Source organism: Hyperoodon ampullatus, assembly GCF_949752795.1.
Source record: "Hyperoodon ampullatus genome assembly, chromosome: 1".
Lineage (NCBI taxonomy): Eukaryota > Metazoa > Chordata > Mammalia > Artiodactyla > Ziphiidae > Hyperoodon > Hyperoodon ampullatus.
This window is the reverse complement of record NC_136914.1, coordinates 71,608,063-71,627,970: the sequence shown is the minus strand read 5'-3', so window position 1 is coordinate 71,627,970 and position 19,908 is coordinate 71,608,063. Positions and strand designations below refer to the sequence as shown.

Below are 19,908 nucleotides of genomic sequence, written 5' to 3'. Positions count from 1 at the left end.
TATAAATTTATCTTTGTTTTTACACCATCCTTCTGGTGCCTTCAGTGACTTGTGCTTGGATATTATCCAAAGTACATTCACTATATCCTGTCCAACAGCAGGAAATAAATAGTAGGTTGGGAGAATGAAGTGAAGAGAAACGTTCTATCCTACTCCTGAGCAGCTATAAAGAATCCAGAATATTTCTCAAGTGGCTTTTCTCTACTTTATCACCTCTTCCCTCTCGAAGCCCAGAGTGACAGATAAATATTGAGTATTAGATCTAAATAGTTCTGCAGAGATGACAAATCATTCAAGTAAGGAGACTAAAGGTAATTAAAATCTTTAAAGTGTATTTATAAGACAAATCTCCAAATCACCTATACTGCAGAGTCTATATTTATTCTCAAGATATAGGTTTATTACAAAAAGCACTACAGCATACATAGTAGAAACCTATATAAACTACATCCACATAGTTGGCCTTTTACAGATTTTTGTTTCAAAACAAACTGATATACTAGTAATAAAAAAAGATAAATCTGCCTGACAGTTATTTCATGATACTTCCTAGTACTTGATTCACAAAAAAATACTTAAATGTTAAAAGCACTTTCCGTGCTCTGTGGTGACCTAGATGGGTGGGAGGGAGGTCCAAGAGAGAGGGGATATATGTATACATAAGAGTTGATTCACTTCCTTGTAAAGCAACTATACTCCAATCAAAAAAAAAAAAAAAAGTACCTTTCGTGCCAATGGGATACTCAATTCAGTGCACATACTATTTAAACTCTTCAAAATTCTTTTTTCCCAACTTCCCTGAAACATAAGGAACAATCTATTATTATTTCTGGTTAACAGTACCAAAACTGATTTTAAAACATTAAAGATGTTATGAGTTATATAGAAATGGTGAAGTTGGTTGAGATTGGTTATCTTTATTCATTAGTTTACTCAACAAATATTGATTACTGCCTACTATGTGCCAGATACTATCCTTAGTGCTGTGAAGTAAGCTGTGAGTAACAGAAAGTCTCCGTCCTCATGGAACTGACGTTCTAGTGGAGGATGGGAATGAAGATAGACAAAAAAATAAATCAACAATCAGATGGTGATAAACATTACAAGGGAAAACAGCAGATAATAAAAAGGTAAGTTAGATTTAAGCATTTTATAAATGTTTGATACTCAGGAATCCCATTAATGACCTAGTAAAATAAAATTTTACAGAAATTGTTATAATTTTTCCAAACATGATATTTTACCCTAAATACTTCATCATGAATTTTCTAAGAATAAGAACCTTCTCCTACATAACCACATTACCACTGTCACACCTAAAAACACGAACAATAATATTTCATATTATCTAATATTTAGTCCATATTAAAAAATTTCCAATTATCCCCAAAAATGTCTTTATATTTTTTAAAATCCTGGATCCATTAAAATTGAATGCATTACAATACATTTGGTTGTTATATCTCATTCCTTGTAGCTTAATCTAGAGCGCTTTCATCCTTTTCTTTTTCATATTGACTTTTTTGAGGAGTCCAGACCACTTGTCTTTTATGTGTCACAATCTGGACTGGTCTTACTACTTTTTCACAGTATTTATTACATTTCTTATAAACTTGAAATAATAAGTTAATTTTAATGGTCAATCATAAATTGATTATCCATATATACCATATTTTAGTAAACTATTCTTTTTAATGCCAAGCTAAAATGCCATATTTTTTTGGTCTTTTTTATTAAAATATGCCTACAGACCACTTCTGACTCACTAAAACTAAATAAAATAATGCCAAAGCTCCAAAATTTAACCCAAATGAGGAGAAAAGGAGAGAATTATGTTACATTACCCATAAAGGACAGTTACAACCAGACAATAAAAGTAGAATAATAATAATAGCTCCATTATGTGATTGTTATAAAGATTAAAAGTACTTTGAGCAGTGACACAATAATGATAATAATCATTCAATAATTGATAGCTTTTACTACAGCTATCATTATTCAGAGCTTCTTCTTTAATACACATATTTAAATACATTACTCTCTATCTGGAATAAACCCTCCATGCTCGCCTCCCATCCCAACATACTCATTCCTACATTATCTGAATAAATTTTATTCACCTTCCAGGTCTTTACCTCTATTAAGCCCTCTCTTACCTGGCCCCTCATCCCAGATAATATTCAGTACCTTTGCTTATGGGTTCTCACAGCACCTCTTCCTTCACCTATCATAGCACATATCACACTTTGTCTAGCACATAATAAATTCTCAATAAGTGAACAGATTTTACTGTAAGTTATGTTGCAAGTATTTAAAAATAATCTGATACAACTGCCTAAGCAAAGAATGAACAGGAAAAAAAAAACATCTATAGGAGGAATACAGAACTGTGTGAAATGCATAAGGCTTAATTTACTAAATATGTAGAAATAGGTTTTCAAGAATAAAAGAATACTCTTAATATATTGCATGAAATACTGCCCATACCGTGTGACCCCACCCCCTTCCCACCCTGGGCAGGTAACCCGGCCCTGCCCCAGCTGTGGCCCCTGGCTGCAGAGAAGTCTGAAACGCAAGTGCCCTGCCAGGGCCTGAGTGGCCATCCCCCCCACTGCCGGTGGACCCGGAGCACCCTGTACAGGGGACACAGGTTCGATCCCTGGTCCAGGAAGATCCCACATGCCGCAGAGCAACTAAGCCCATGCACCACAACTACTGAGCCTGCGTTCTAGAGCCTGTGAGCCACAACTACTGAAGCCCATGCTCCAGGAGCCCATGCTCCGCAACAAGAGAAGCCACTGCAATGAGAAGTCCGCATACCACAACGAAGAGTAGCCCCCGCTCACCACAACTAGAGAAAGCCCGTGTGCAGCAACAAAGACCCGATGCAGCCAAATAAATAAATAAAATTAACAAAATTTTTTTTTAATTGCATGAAATACCCCCAAAACGAATTCCATTTACTGGCTTATTTTCAATTCTCTCTCTTTTCTTTTCTTTCTTTCTTTTTTTTAACTGTAAAAAGTTCTCTTAGATCCAAGACTTAAAATACATTTGGGTACATTATTCATGACCAAACTTTAATTATTGCAGTATAACCCATTTCCACCCTCAACATCCTTATCCCCAATTTATCTAGATAAATCTTATTCAACGTTCAGATCTCAGCTTAAAAATAATTTCCTCTAATAAGCCTTCTGTCACTTACTCCCCCAACTCCAGATTGTTGGGGGAGCAGGTATGAGAAAGTTTAATTTAAAAAACTGTACTTTTAATTCAGCCATTACTTTAAAATAAAATTTGCGTAAAGATTAAAAAGTCAATCCCTGAATTTGTATTACTTATCCTATTATATAAAGAACTAAATTTCTAGCTATTGAATTATGATTCCAAAAATTCTCATTTTCAACCACTAATAAGAGGGCTCTTGAGTTGATAAAAAGAAAATAACTCTAAGATATAAAAACAAAATTAAAGTTACAACAGACATCAATGTGTGGCTTATACACTGTGCATATTTTCAAGACTGCAATACACAATTTTAATACAGCATAAAACCTACTAAAAACTCAAACATGAAGACCATTTAAAATAGAATGACACTTTCTGTAATTATACCTTGATAAGATATTCTGAAACATATTTATCTTATCCTTTAAAAAATTATTCTAACAAAAACGTCTCTTCAGGTGTTTTCAATAAAGTACAATTTCAAGTGATTAATCATAGCTCTCCTAAATGGATATCCCACTTTACCAAGTATTTCAACTTACCAAATTTAAATTTAATATTACATGTAATATACAATGAAACTAGTTAAGAAAAAAGTTACAAAGAAAAGAAGTTAGATGTTAGAAGAAAGCATTCTGAATGAAAATAATTTAGGAAACAGAGCTATGTGATTTTCATGTGTTTACATACTTTATTAATCCTGTGAGATATGTATCATAACCCTCATTTTACAAATGAGGAAACTTTTTAAAAGAACATCTGAGAGTAGAATGGAAAAGAATATTAAGAACTGAAGCAATGCTGCACAAAGTTTTACTCAATTATCATTTTTTCTGTGCTCTGCAACTAAAGCAGAAACTTGGAAATGGGGACTTCCCCGGTTGTCCAGTGATAAAGAATCTGCCTTACAATGCAGGGGATGCGGGTTTGATCCCTGGTTGGGGAACTAAGATCCCACATGCCATGTGGCAATTAAGCCCGCCCACCACAACTACTGAGCTCGCCTGCCTCAGCGAGAGAGCCTGCGTGCCACAAACTACAGAGCCCATTCACTCTGGAGCCCACGTGCTACAACTACAGAGCCCACGTGCTCTGGAGCCTGCACACCACAACTAGAGAGAAACCCATGCACCACAACAAAGAGCCCATGCACAACAATGAAAGATCCCGCATGCCGCAACTAAGATCTGATGCAGCCAAAAAAAAAAAAAAAAAAAAAGGAAACTTGGAAATGATCCAGAAGAGAAGAACAACTTAAAACTGAGAGAAGGAAAGAGGAAAAGGATGTTCAATTCAGAAAAAATCAAATTTTTATGGCTAGAAAAGGGGGAAATGAGGTGTAACAGATGAGTTTTCAAATAATGAAAAGACATAGATTCAACAAATGTTTATTGTGCACCTATTAAACACATGTCACTAAAAGATGAATGAAACAGCATCCCTGTAGTGAGGGTGGGGAGGATAAGATAGAAACAAATAATATAAGCTACAAAAAGTTCATAAGGGCTACACCAGTCTATATGTCATAAACCAAAGAAAACGTAAAACAATAAGCAAGCAATAGGAAGCCAGGTACATCAAAACTTCTAGTTGACAACAGAACACATACCACTTCCTTGAAAATCCTAAAAATAATGAAAGAAAAGCGACTCCAGTGGTTGGCCACTTCCCTATTCCCTGTTCCATATCTATGGCAAGGTTGGCAGGATTTTTCCAAGGTACACCTTGCAAGAACTTCAGTCAGATGGTCAGAAGTCATTTCATAGAAGTCTTGGATGGTCAGAGAAATCATTTGCTCAGATATCAGAAATGGTAATAGGATTTCCTGACAATGAGGAGAAATCCAAGATGAAGCAAGTGGCTGCTTTTAAGCTGGGTCATCCTTTAGGTTCCCTCAAGAACTCTAATCTTGAGTAAGCGGTATTCACTCATTCCTTTGTCTCACTGACTAACATGTACTGAATGCTTTCTATCTATAAAGCACAAAGCTCAGACCAGTGAGTAAATGTTATAAGGAGCATGTAACCATTTAACACAAGCAAGAAACTTTCCAACAAGTAAGAAGACTTAATTAAAATGGATTAAGTCAGTGAAATTGTGAATTCCCTGTTTCCAGAAGTTCTCCAGCAAAAGAAGATGAACTCTAGAGGTTGGACTGGATAAATGTGAAGGTCCACTTTAGCTCCAGTTTTACAGATACTTAATTTTTCTCAGGTCCTATTTCTGGAGGTGAATAAATAAGCCCTAAGTCTCAAAACTAAATGCTCAAAAAAAAATCATAGTTATTTCTATGTTATTATTTAAGTAAAAATTTCAGTGTGTACCTAGCACCAAAAAAAAGTAGAAGCAGCAAATAAGTTATTGAAAAATGACAGTGCATTAATACAAAATAAGAAGAAAGTAGTAGTTTCTACCCCAAAGACTTATAAAATAAAGATCTCTTAAAATGTTGTTTAAAAGGAAAATGAATGGCATTTTACATTTAAAATGTTTAAATAGGAAGACATTACCTTTTACCTAAACCCATATCCTCTCTAAATGAAATTATTGTTGCATTCTAATCAGTTTCCCTAATAATTGGAATCTATGGTATTAACTCAAAGTATTTCAAGAGTTTTATAAATACAGTAGTTTCTAAGCCATGAGAGGCAAAAGATTCACAAAAGAACGGCAACTGTATTGAAATCTTTAAATGGGTATTAACTATCACCTTGCTACTTTTTCATAGTAATGAAAATAAATAAGAAGTCATTAAAAAATATATAATAAATATATAACATGCAAACAACTATGAAATTATAAAGTTAAAAATTACTTTCTTCACCCTGAAAAGAATAAAGTAAAACAAAATAATAATCATCCAGCTATCTAATGGAAAAAGGTTTTAATAATTCTCCGATTATAAAAGTAACACATTTATTCAAGATAGTTGGAAAAACAATAATATGTAAAGAATAAAATAATAAATAAGCACTCATAGATTTCAATCAGCCAAAATAACAACTGTTACCATTTTATTCTCTTCATTTTTTTCTATGCATGTATGTGTACAATTGAGATGTATATCTGTGTATGAATATACACACATATATATACATTTAATTAAAGTAGAATTATTTTGCTTTTATAGTTTGCTTTTCCATTTAAGATTATATCATATGCAATTTCCCATGTCATTATATTTCTTCAAAAATGTCATTTCTGATGCCTATATAACATTGTCTTTTGGAGTTTCCATGTTATATTTAAGCAGGCCCTATTGCTGTTCATTTAGATGCTTTAAAATTTTTTACTATTGGGCTTCCCTGGGTGGCGCAGTGGTTGAGAGTCCATCTGTCGAAGCAGGGGACACGGGTTTGTGCCCCGGTCTGAGAAGATCCCACATGCTGCGGAGTGGCTGGGCATGTGAGCCATGGCCGCTGGGCCTACGCCTCCGGAGCCTGTGCTCCACAACAGGAGAGACCATAACAGTGAGAGGCCTGCGTACCGAAAAAAAAAAAAAAAAAAAATTTTTTTTTACTACTATCATGAACATGAATTTCTGTGTTTCTCTGATTCTTTCCTTTAGGGTCTGAGAAATGAAATTACTAGGGATAAGAGTATGAATATTTTCTAAAAGGGAATACTTTGCAGTTTTTGATTATTCAATTCATTCATTATTTTTAAAAAATATCTATTGAGCGTCTACCATGGGCTAGGCACTATGCCAGATGTTGCAGATACAATTGTGAAAAGATAGACACTGGCCCTGCTCTACAGAATCTAGTGATGATACACACAACCCAAGTATTGTGGTGGGAAGTATAGGGTGCCTCCCATGTGGAAGATTGGAGAAACAGGATAAATATCTGAGTATCTGAGAACTAGGGGTCAGAAGTCCTTCCTAAAGAAACTATCATCTAACACAGGACTTGAAGAATATGCAGAAGTTAACCAAAAATATGTGGGGTTTGAGGGTAGGCAGTTTTGGGTAGAAGCAACAGCATGAGCACAGGTTCTCCTGCTGGGGAACAACTGAGGAGATCAAGTATGACTAGAGAGAGAGAACGTACATATGTGGAAGTGGGCTTGGGAGTGGCAGTAGGGGGAGGGACAGTGTGAGGAGGTAAAAGATGAGACCTGAACAGTAAAAATGGGCAAGATCACTTATAGCCTTTTAAGCAAAAGTAAAGAATTGGAGCTCTATCCTAAAAGTCTTAGAAGTTTTAAGAAATGGAGTGACAATACAGAAAGCAGAAAGACCAATTAGGAAGGGGATTTGAATTGAAATAATATAAAACTATCAAAATTCTCATTTTTGCTAAGGTTACTGGATTGACAGTGAATAGGATAAATTCAACCACGCAGCACATCTTGAGTTTGTCTGAGCATTTCTGGACTGGATACAGAAATAGGCTGAATATCATCAGGTAGTGTAGATTCTGGAGTGGCTGTCCAGATTCAAATTCCAGGTCTTCCAGTTAGTAGTTTGGTAAAGTTGGCCCCATCGAAGACCGTAAGAGTAACTCATTTCATAGAGTCAGCATAAATATAAAATGAGTGAATACTTGTAAAGCACTAGAATGGTACCTGGCACATAATTAGAGATCTATGTGCTTACTACTATTATTTCACAAGAAAACTTATGCACTTATATTTATCACACTGCATATAAGTTTCTTCAAATATTGCTTTCTGTGAACGGTGTAGCAAAATAGTTCCCAAAGTATTTTACATGGAAATAGATTACATAAGTTTGAACAACACTAGATTAAATAAAAATTAAAGTTTCTTTATTGCACAACCTCTCTGAGCTGTTAACATGCCAAAAGAAATTGTAAGCAACAAAATTAAGGAGTATTAGATTTAAAAAAAAGTATAAAATAAATATCCATGAGTCCCTACTGATAAAAATAAATGACTGAATAAATAAATAAATGGGGGAGAGGAGACAACTCTTCCATGCAGAAGAATTCCAAATGATTTCTGTAGATACTCCCCCCCTCAGAGAGGTGGAACATAACTTCTCCTCAAGTGTGGACCATGACTTCCTTTCAGACAGTACAGTATACATACAAAGAAGGGGGGGGGAAGAGTAGTTTTACAGTGGAAAAACCTCACAAATAATACCTCAATCAGGCAATCATGGTCAACATCAACAGTGATATATCATATTGATAGTACATACCATGATATAATTTAATGAATATAAATGGCATTTTATATCTGTGATCTTCCTCCAAAAAAACCACAACCCTACTCTAATAATGAGAAAAACATCAGACAAATTCCAAGAGAGGAATATTCTACTAAATATCTGACCAGTACTTCTCAAAACTTTCAAGGTGATAAAAAACAAGGAAAGTCTGAGAAAGTGTCATAGCCAAGAGGAGCCTAAGGAGACATGACAACCAAATGTAATGTGGTATCCTGGATGGAATCCTAAATCAGAAAAAGGATATGAGGTTAAAACTAAGGAAATCTGAATAAAGTATGAACTTTAGTTATTAATACTGTATTAATATTAGTTCACTAAGTGTAAAAAATGTACCATAGTAGTGTAAGATGTTAATAGGGAAATTGGGTACGGGTTCCATGGGAACTCTCTGTACTGTCTTCTCAATTTTTCTGTAAATCTAAAACTCTTATAAAAAAATCAAGTCCACTAAAAATAATAAATTGTGACTCACCAAGAGGAAGGCAATGTGTACTTCCATCCCCAAACTTATTTGTCCCTGGAACCCCCTTTTATGGAGCATCTCTCAGGGCTAGGATTCAGCGTAAAACACTCTGGAAAATGCTGATGCAGTATAAGGAGCCTCTTCCCCTCATCAGCCCAGAAAACTTCCTAGCCATCTTCCCTATAGCACACAGCACTTTCTACCTTATGTTATAGGTACACATGTCCAAGTCTTATTTCAATTATTAAATCATGAAGTTACCTGAAGACAGAATCTGTATCTAACTTATTTCTGAATCTTCACAGCACATAGCAGAGTGTCTTCTACTCATAGGCATTCAGTAAATATCTTTTAAGTAAATATTGTAATAATTGCTAGAAAGGATGGTAAATGCCTTTACCTATTGATTCATTATAAACTTACTAAGCTCCTGCTACATAAAGGTCAGTATACTAGAGGTAACAGTTACACAAAAGTCTTTTTAAAATTGTTACTGCTTTCCAGAGGCTTATAGGAAAAGGCAGAAAGATGTGTACAGAAATTACTATAATAGAATGCAATTTTTGAATGAAGGCCATGAAATGACAGTGTGCTACAAGAGTGCAAAAGAGGGAGAGATACTTTTCAACAGGGTAATAACAACGTCAGAGAAGAGACGCCATCTGAGTTGACACAAAATAGATGGGATTTACATAATGTAAAGCAGGCAGAGGGCTTTCCATGACAGGAAAACAAACTAAGTGCTAAAGATGCAAGAGGAAAGGCAAACTGATTCACTTGGAATGGCACAAATGGCAGCTATAAGACAGCAGAGACTGATAAAGTGGAAGGAGCAGCTGGGGACAGATAGTAAAAACTCTTAAATGGTGGGCTGTGGAGTAGAAACTTCATTTGTTAGCAACTGGCAATCACTGAAGGTCTGTTAGAAGGCAGTGAGACACATTATAAGGGTTCATCTGCTTGAGGTTAAAGTTAATAGTATTGAAGGCACATAAGGTGAAAGACAGATTGAAAGTTGGTAGTTATAAAAGTTAGTAGTGAGGGACCTTCAAGATGGTGGAGGAGTAAGATGTGGAGATCACCTTCCTCCCCACAAATATATCAAAAATACATCTACATGTGGAACAACTCCTACAGAACACCTACTGAACACTGGCAGAAGACCTCAGACCTTCCAAAAGGCCTGAATGTGCAAGAGCCCTCTAATCAGCTGCTGTTTTAACCCTGTCCTGTCTGGGCAGGAACAGATGCCTGAGGGTGACCCACACACAGACATGGGGCCAAAACCAAAGCTGAACCCCAGAAGTTGTGCGAACAAAGAAGAAAAAGGGAAATTTCTCCATGCAGCCTCAGGAGCAGCAGATTAAATCCCCACAATCAACTTGAGGTACCCTGAATCTGTGGAATGCCTGAATAGACAACATCCCAAAATGGAGGCGGAGGACTTTGGGAGCAACTGCAGACTTGGGGTTTGCTGTCTGCGACTGACTTGTTTCTGATTTTTATGTTTATCTTAGTTTAGTTTTTAGTGCTTGTTATCATTGGTAGATTTGTTTATTGGTTTGGTTACTCTCTTTTTTAAAATTATAATTATTTATTTTAATAATTTTACTTATTTATTTTTTTAAATTTATTTTTCTTTCTTTTTTTCCCTCCCTTTTCTTCTGAGCTGTATGGCTGACAGGGTCTTGGTGCTCCAGGCCATATCAGGCCTGAGCCTCTGAGATGGGAGAGACAAGTTCAGGACATTGGACCACCAGAGACCTCCTGGCCCCATGTAATATGAATCAGTGAGCACTCTCCCAGAGATCTCAGTCTAAATGCTAACACCCAGCTCCACCCAATGGCCAGCAAGTTCCAGTACTGGATGCCCCATGCCAAACAACTAGCAAGACAGGAACACAACCCCACCCATTAGCAGAGAGGCTGCCTAAAATCATACTGAGTTCACAGACACCCCAAAACACAGCACTGGATGTGGTCCTGACCACCAGAAAGACAAGATAAACCCCCACTCACCAGAACACAGGCACCAGTCCCCTCCACCAGGAAGCCTACACAACCACTGAACCAACCTCACCCACTGGGGGCAGACACCAAAAACAATGGGAATTACAAATCTGCACCCTGCAAAAAGGAGACCCCAAACACAGTACGTTAAACAAAATGAGAAGACAGAGAAATATGCAGCAGATGAAGGAGCAGGGAAAAAACCCACTAGACCAAACAAGTGAAGAGGAAATAGGCAGGCTACCTCAAAAAGAATTCAGAGTAATGATAGTAAAGATGATCCAAAATCTTGGAAATCGAACGGAGAAAAACAAGAAACATTTAAAACGGAACTAGAAGAACTAAAGAGCAAACAAACAATGATGAACAACACAATAAATGAAATTAAAAATTCTCTAGGAGGAATCAATAGCTGAATAACTGAGGCAGAAGAACAGATAAGTGACCTGGAAGATAAAATAGTGGAACTAACTACCACAGAGCAGAATAAAGAAAAAAAAAATGAAAAGAATTGAGGACAGTCTCAGAGACTTCTGGGACAATATTAAATGCACCAACATTCAAATTATAGGGGTCCCAGAAGAAGAAGAGTAAAAGAAAGGGTCTAAGAAAATATTTGAAGAGATTATAGTTGAAAATTTCCCTACTATAGTAAAGGAATTAGTCAATAAAGTCCAGGAAGTGCATAGCATCCCATACAGGATAAATCCAAGGAGAAACACGCCAAGACACATATTAATCAAACTATCAAAAATTAAATACAAAGAAAAAATATTAAAAGCAGCAAGGGAAAAACAACAAATCACATACAAGGGAATCCCCATAAGGTTAACAGCTAACTTTTCAGGAGAAACTCTGCAAGCCAGAAGGGTGTGGCAGGACATACTTAAAGTGATGAAAGGGAAAAATCTACAACCAAGATTACTCTACCCAGCAAGGATCTCATTCAGATTCAACAGAGAAATTAAAACCTTTACAGACAAGGAAAAGAGAATTCAGCACTACCAAACCAGAATTACAACAAATCCTAAAGGAACTTCTCTGGGCAGGAAACACAAGAGAAGGAAATGACCTACAAAAACAAACCCAAAACAATTGAGAAAATGGTAATAGGAACATATATATTGATAATACCTTAAATGTAAATGGATTAAATGTTCCAACCAAAAGACATAGGCTGGCTGAATGGATACAAAAACATGACCTATATATATGCTGTCTACAAGAGACCCACTTCAGACCTAGCAACACATACAGACTAAAAGTGAGGGGATGGAAAAAGATATTCCACACAAAAGGAAATCAAGAGAAAGCCGGAGTAGCAATTCTCATATCAAACAAAATAGATTTCAAAATAAAGACTATGACAAGAGACCAAGAAGGACACTACATAATGATCAAGGGATCAATCACTACATAATGATCAAGGGATCAATCCAAGAAGAAGATATAACAATTGTAAATATTTATTCACCCAAAACAGGAGCACCTCAGTACATAAGGCAAATGCTAACAGCCATAAAAGGGGAAATCAACAGTAACACAATCATAGTAGGGGACTTTCACACCTCACTTTCACCAATGGGCAGATCATCAAAAATGAAAATAAATAAGGAAACACAAGCTTTACATGACACATTAAACAAGATGGACTTAACTGATATTTATAGGACATTCCATCCAAAAACAACAGAATACACATTCTTCTCAAGTGCTCATGGAACATTCCCCAGGATATATCATATCTTGGGTCACAAATCAAGCCTTGGTAAATTTAAGAAAATTGAAATCGTATCAAGTAACTTTTCCAACCACAACTCTATGAGACTAGATATCACTTACAGGAAAAAAAACAGGAAAAAATACAAACACATGGAGGCTAAACAATATGCTACTAAATAACCTAGAGAACACTGAAGAAATGTAAGAGGAAATCAAAAAATACCTAGTAACAAATGATAGTGAAAACATGACAACGCAAAACCAGTGGGATGCAGCAAAAGCAGTTCTAAGAGGGATGCTTATAGCAATACAATCCTACCTCAAGAAACAAGAAACGTCTCAAATCAACAACCTAAACATACACCTAAAGCAATTAGAAAAAGAAAAACAAGAAAACCCCAAAGTTAGCAGAAGGAAAGAAATCATAAAGATCAGATTAGAAATCAATGAAAATGAAATGAAGGAAACAATAGCAAAGATCAATAAAACTAAAAACTGGTTCTTTGAGAAGATAAACAAAATGATAAACCATTAGCCAGACTCATTAAGAAAAAAAGGGAGAAGACTCAAATCAGTAGAATTAGAAATGAAAAAGGAGAAGTAACAACTGACACTGCAGAAATGCAAAGGATCATGAGAGATTACTACAAGCAACCATATGCCAATAAAATGGACAACCACAAGGAAATGGAGAAATTCTTGGAAAGGTACAGTTTTCCAAGACTGAACCAGGAAAAATTAGAAAATATAAACAGACCAATCACAAGCACTGAAATTGAAACTGTGATTAAAAATCTTCCAATAACAAAAGCCAAGGACCAGATGGTTTCACAGGCAAATTCTATTATACATTTAGAGAAGAACTAACACCTATGCTTCTCAAAGTCTTTCAAAATATAGCAGAGGGAAGAACACTCCCAAAGTCATTCTACGAGGCTACAATCACCCTGATACCAAAACCAGATAAAGATGTCACAAAAAAAGAAAACTACAGGCCAATATCACTGATGAACATAGATGCAAAAAACCTCAACCAAAAACTAGGAAACAGGATCCAACAGCACATTAAAAGGATCATACAACACGATGAGTGGGGTTTATCCCAGGAATGCAAGGATTCTTCAATATATGCAAATCAATCAATGTGATACACCATATTAACAAACTGAAGGATAAAAAACATATGATAATCTCAATAGATGCAGAAAAACCTTTCAACAAATTCAACACCCATTTATGATAAAAACTTTACAGAAAGTAGGAATAGAGGGAACTATCTCAAAATAATAAAGGCCATGTATGACAAACCCACAGTCAACATCATTCTCAATGGTGAAAAACTGAAACCATTTCCTCTAAGATCAGGAACAAGACAAGGTTGCACTCTCATTGCTTTTATTCAACATAGTTTTGGAAGTTTTAGCCACAGCAATCAGAGAACAAAAAGAAATAAAAGGAATCCAAATCAGAAAAGAAGATGTAAAGCTGTCACTGTTTGCAGATGACATGAAACTATACATAGAGAATCCTAAAGATGCTACCAGAAAACTACCAGAGCTACTCAATGAACGTGGTAAAGTAGCAGGATACAAAATTAATGCACAGAAATCTCTTGCATTCCTATACACTAATCATGAAAAATCTGAAAGAGAAATTAAGGAAACACTCCCATTTACCACTGCAACAAAAAGAATAAAATACCTAGGAATAAACCTACCTAAGGAGACAAAAGACCTGTATGCAGAAAACTATAAGACACTGTTGAAAGAAATTAAAAATGATACAAACACATGGAGAGATATACCATGTTCTTGGATTGGAAGAATCAACATTGTGAAAATGACTCTACTACCCAAAGCAATCTACAGATTCAATGCAATCCCTATCAAACCACCAATGGCCTTTTTCACAGAACTAGAACAAAAAATTTCACAATTTGTATGGAAACACAAAGACCCTGAATAGCCAAAGCAATCTTGAGAAAGAAAGCAGAGCTGGAGGAATCAGGCTCCCTGACATCAGACTATACTACAAAGCTACAGTAATCAGAGAGTATGGTACTGGCACAAAAACAGAAATATAGATCAATGAAAGAGGATAGAAAGCCCAGAGATAAACCCACACACATATGGTCACCCTATCTTTGATACAGGAGGCGAGACTATACAATGGAGAAAAGACAGCCTCATCAATAAGTGGTGCTGGGAAAACTGGACAGCTACATGCAAAAGAATGAAATTAGAACACTCCCTAACAACGTATACAAAAATAAATGCAAAATGGATTAAAGACCTAAATGTAAGGCCAGACACTATATAACTCTTAGAGGAAAACATAGGCATAACACTCTATGACATAAATCACAGCAAGATCCTTTTTGACCCACGTCCTAGAGAAATGGAAATAAAAACAAAAATAAACAAATGGGACCTAATGAAACTTAAAAGCTCTTGCACAGCAAAGGAAACTATAAACAATATGAAAACAGAACCCTCAGAGTGGAAGAAAATATTTGCAAATGAAGCAACTGACAAAGGATTAATTTCCACAATATACAAGCAGCTCATGCAGCTCAATATCAAAAAAAAACAAACAACCCAGTCCAAAAATGGGCAGAAGACCTAAACAGACATTTCTCCAAAGAAGATATCCAGATTGCCAACAAACACATGAAAGGATGCTCAACATCACTAATCATTAGAGAAATGCAAATCAAAAACACAATGAGGTATCAACTCATAATGGTCAGAATGGCCATCATCAAAAAATCTACAAACAATAAATGCTGGAGAGGGTGTGGAGAAAAGGGAACCCTCTTGCACTGTTGGTGGGAATGTAAATTGATACAGCCACTATGGAGAACAGTATGGAGGTTCCTTAAAAAACTAAAAACAGAACTACCATATGACCCAGCAATCCCACTACTGGGCATATATCCTGAGAAAACCATAGTTCGGAAAGAGTCATGTACCACAATGTTCACTGCAGCTCTATTTACAATAGCCAGGACATGGAAGCAGCTTTTGTGTCCATCGACAGATGAATGGATTGAGAGGATGTGGCAAATGTATATAATGGAATATTAGTTAGCCATAAAAAGAAATGAAATTGAGTTATTTGTAGTGAGGTGGATGGACCTAGAGTCTTTCATACAGAGTGAAGTAAGTCAGAAAGAGAAAAACAAATACTGTATGCTAACACATATATATGGAATCTAAAAAAAAAAAAAAAAGGTTCTGATGACCTAGGGGCAGGACAGGAATAAAGACACAGACGTAGAGAGTGGACTTGAGGATATGGGAAGGGGGAAGGGTAAGCTGGGATGAAGTCAGAGAGTGGCATGGACTCATATACACTACCAAATGTAAAACAGATAGCTAGTGGGAAGCAGCCACATAGCACAGGGAGATCAGCTCAGTGCTTTGTGACCACCCAGAGGGGGTGGATAGGGAGGGTGGGAGGGAGACGCATGAGGGAGGAGACATGGGGATAAATGTATATGTATAGCTGATTCACTTTGTTATACAGCAGAAACTAACACATCATTGTAAAGCAACTATACTCCAATAAAGATGTTAAAAAAAATTACTACAACAAAAAAAATCTTCAGTCTTGCAGATTTAGAGACCCACATAAAATGACTGTAAAAATGTTACTTCCCTTATTTTGATAAATAATAAAAAATTCTTGAATTTCAAACAAACAAAGAAACAAAAAATAATCAATTACAGTTGACCCTTGAACATCTCGGAGGTTAGGGATGCCAACACTCCACACAGTGGAAAATTCGAGTATAACTTAACATTTGGCCCTCCATTCCTGTGGTTCTGAATCTGCAAATTCAACCAGCCCAGGTTAGTGTAGTACTGTAGTATTTAGCATTGAAAAAAATCCACATATAAGTGGATTCATGCAGTTCAAACCCACGTTGTTCAAGAGTCAACTGTATTTCATCAAACATTTACTGAGAGTGTTCTGTGGGCTAGGCACTATGCTTAGATGCTGAGGATTAAAAGCACAGTCCCTGCTCTTAAAGGGACTAATTTAGTGCAGGAATCTGCAAACTTTCTATAAAAAGGCAGATAGTAAGAAATTTAAGCTTTCCAGGTCGTAACTTCTCTAAAGCAACTATTTAACCCTGACATAGTAGTGCAAAAGCAGACATAGCCAATATGTAAATAAAGGAGCATGACTATTTTCCAATAAAACATATTTTATTAATTCCTGTAAGTTTCATGGGTCACAAAATATTATTCTTCTTTTGATTTTTCAACCAGTTGAAAATGTTAAAAAAAATAATAAAATTCCTAGCTTGCTACCCATACAAAAACAGGTGGCAGGGCAGATCTGGCCCATGGGCTGTAGCATGCCAACTCTGGATCTAGCAGGTAAGCCTGGAGAGTAAAGAGAGGAGTACCATACATATACACAATACATATATTTACCATTCATATATAGTCTCAGCAACTAGCAGTAGGCTTTAAGAACAGACCTGTTATTTATCTCTGTATCTCTTCAGTCTTAATAGGAAACCAACTTTTGTGTTTTGTTTTTTATACTTATGCTAAAACTGATACTTTCTCTAAAACTTTCAGAAATTTTCAAATTTTGCCAAAAAATACTTAGACCCAAGCATTTAGTTCTATTTTCTTGAGTTATATCTTTACAACGAAAGACCAATTATTTCGTACGTGTATCACATGATGATTATGATTTATGACACATCGATAATAAATACTGTCTGATTGCTAGCCCTCAAGTACCACCTACAGATAGAAACATATTACATATTTCCTCAAATATCTCCATGCTTTTTGTTTATATTGCTTCCTTTCACCCTCTAATTTTGAGGTTTTTTAAAATGAATATAAAAGCAGAAAAAGAAAAACCTGCCTAACATCTACCGCTGTGGAGCATGGAAACTCAAAGCAAGCAGAACACTTCTCAGGAGCAGCAGGACTACTATGATAACTGTTGAAGCTGGGTGACGGGTTCACTGGAGTTCTTTGGGATGTATCTGAAAATTTTCATAAGAATTTCTGAGACTATGATGGAGAAAGAAGGTTGACTTATGAGGTCCATTAAATGCCTCAGAAGTGTTAGTTAGGGAGTCCCCAGCACTGTGAGGAAGGCTCATGAATAGTGCCACCTCACAGGCAGGTAGACCACACAGGGCCAAGGCAAAGGCCAGCTAAAAGAATTAGGGGCATGTGACAGAACTTATTAAGTTTCTACTTTAACAGCTTTTTACAGTTTTTCTGTTAAAGTTATTTTATTTTACACTTTTTAAGTGACTTTTAGTTGTTTTCAGTGCATTTTAGATACAAGGTTCATTTGGGTTCTGTAACAGAATACAATTAGTATGTGTAACCTGCTGTGAAAACAAGTGTTTCAAATATAGTATCAGTAACACTGATGTCAAAAGCTAAAATTTTAAGGGAAGAGTGAGTTAGTTCATTCCCGTTTCATTCCTTTAATATCACACAACATTAGGAACAAATTGTTTCATAATATTTACTTCTATGATATTTTCAATTTTAGGCCAGTATAGTACAGGATTTTTTTTTCTTCTACTCAACATTTTCAAGATTACTATAGTTAAGTAAGTGCAATCCTTGGTTACTGAAAATAAAGAGTATGCAAATACTATTCACCTCACTTTAGTGGTCTTTACCCCGTCTTTCATGTAATAAATACAGTCCTAATATTAATAAGGATCTTTCACTCTGCATTATATAACTTGGTATGGAAAAATAAAATTAAAATGAACAGTAGCCAACCTGTGCTTTCCTCATGTATACCAAAGGTTCTTTAAGATGTTCAGGAGGTGCAGCAGGGTGACTGGGTAAAGGAAACCTGGGGACAAAAAGAGGAAGCTGAGTATTATACATTACTCTTTTTTTTTTTTAAACAAAGAATGCATGTTTTTATTTATTCACTCAACAACCATAGACCTGAGAGCCCACTGTCATGTACTGGTTATATAAAGGTAAACAGGCCCCTGCCCTCAAAAGGTTTACAACCAGAAGGCAGGCAAGAAAAACTACAAAAGCACCACAAAAGCATATATAGGGGGCAAAGAAGTCAGAGTTTTGTATTTGATACAATTTTCCCTTATGCTAAGAATTGAAAAGTATATACATTACTCTTAATAATTAATCAGTTCGCCTGGTTAGAAATTACTTACCTCTGTAGTCCATGATATAAATGAAATAGATATTTGTTAGCAGTTCTATGTGCTTACACAAGGTACAACCTAATAAAACTTTAATTCTTATCCTACGAGTATAGTAGTTTTAAATTAACAATTTAATGACTTGTTAAAAGTTAAAGTGAATTCATAAATTTAGGTAATTTTAAAATTATTTAGCTCTGTAAGTGCTCATATGAAAATTTTCACTACTGTTAATTTTAGTATGTAAGTACTATAACACTTAGAGAAATTTTTTTTAAGTCTGAAGTCTAAAAAAGTCCATTAACTTAGTAATATATCAACTTTTCTCATTTCTCCCAATTTCCTTTTCCATAGGATTGAAATGATAGTAAAAATGCTATCTTTTGTAATAGCCATGTTTTAGTATTAATATATTAAATACATTAATACACAAATTTAATAAAATTTTAAAAATTTAATGTCTTGAAAATTATGTTTTCTATGTAACATTACATTTTATATTCAAAATGTAATGTTTTTTATTAAGAAACAGATTTATTTATTCAACAAATATTTGAGCCATTCTAAGTACTAAGTATATGGTAGGATTAAGACAGTTATCTCTTGTTCTTATGTACCTAGTATTCTAGTGAAGAAAGGGTCAATATTTATAAAAACAAATAAATAAATCAATAGAATAATATAAAATACTAATAAGTGCCATGAGAAAACGAGAGCAAGATAGAGTCAAAAGTGATTTGGAAGGGCAGGGAAGGTGTCTAGAAAAGCTAATATTTGAACCAAGACATGAGTGAAAAGGAGCCAACCATTCAAAGATCTGGGGGAAGAACATTCCAAGTAAAAGGACAGCAAGCTCAAGACTCTGAGGTGGGAAAATGTGGAATGTTTAAAAATCAGAAAAAGCCAGGAGGGTTGAAATGTAATGACTGAGTCACAGAGTGATATAAAATCATAGAGAAGGCAATAGGAGAACACAACAATTTAACATTTAGTTAGACTTTTCAATCTCTTTCACAACAACATATAGCTCCCATTGAAATTAATCATATAACTTGTACCTACAGCAAAGCAACCATGTTCTAACAATCAAGAACCATACACTGAATTCTC

General features: G+C 35.5%; 1 protein-coding gene across 2 annotated transcripts in view; it reads right to left on the bottom strand.

Moving 5' to 3' along the window:
* TBC1D19 (TBC1 domain family member 19) overlaps positions 1-19,908 on the bottom strand; it is a gene marked incomplete at its 5' end in the record, with an annotated part of 168,324 nt that overhangs the window by 93,734 nt on the left and 54,682 nt on the right. The window contains 2 exons of one of the 2 annotated variants that reach the window (XM_079698769.1): positions 724-798; positions 18,404-18,479. In XM_079698769.1, coding sequence (XP_079554895.1) covers positions 724-798; positions 18,404-18,479 — 151 coding nt within the window. The remainder of the gene's footprint in view (positions 1-723; positions 799-18,403; positions 18,480-19,908) is intronic. The other variant, XM_079698770.1, reaches the window with a different exon arrangement.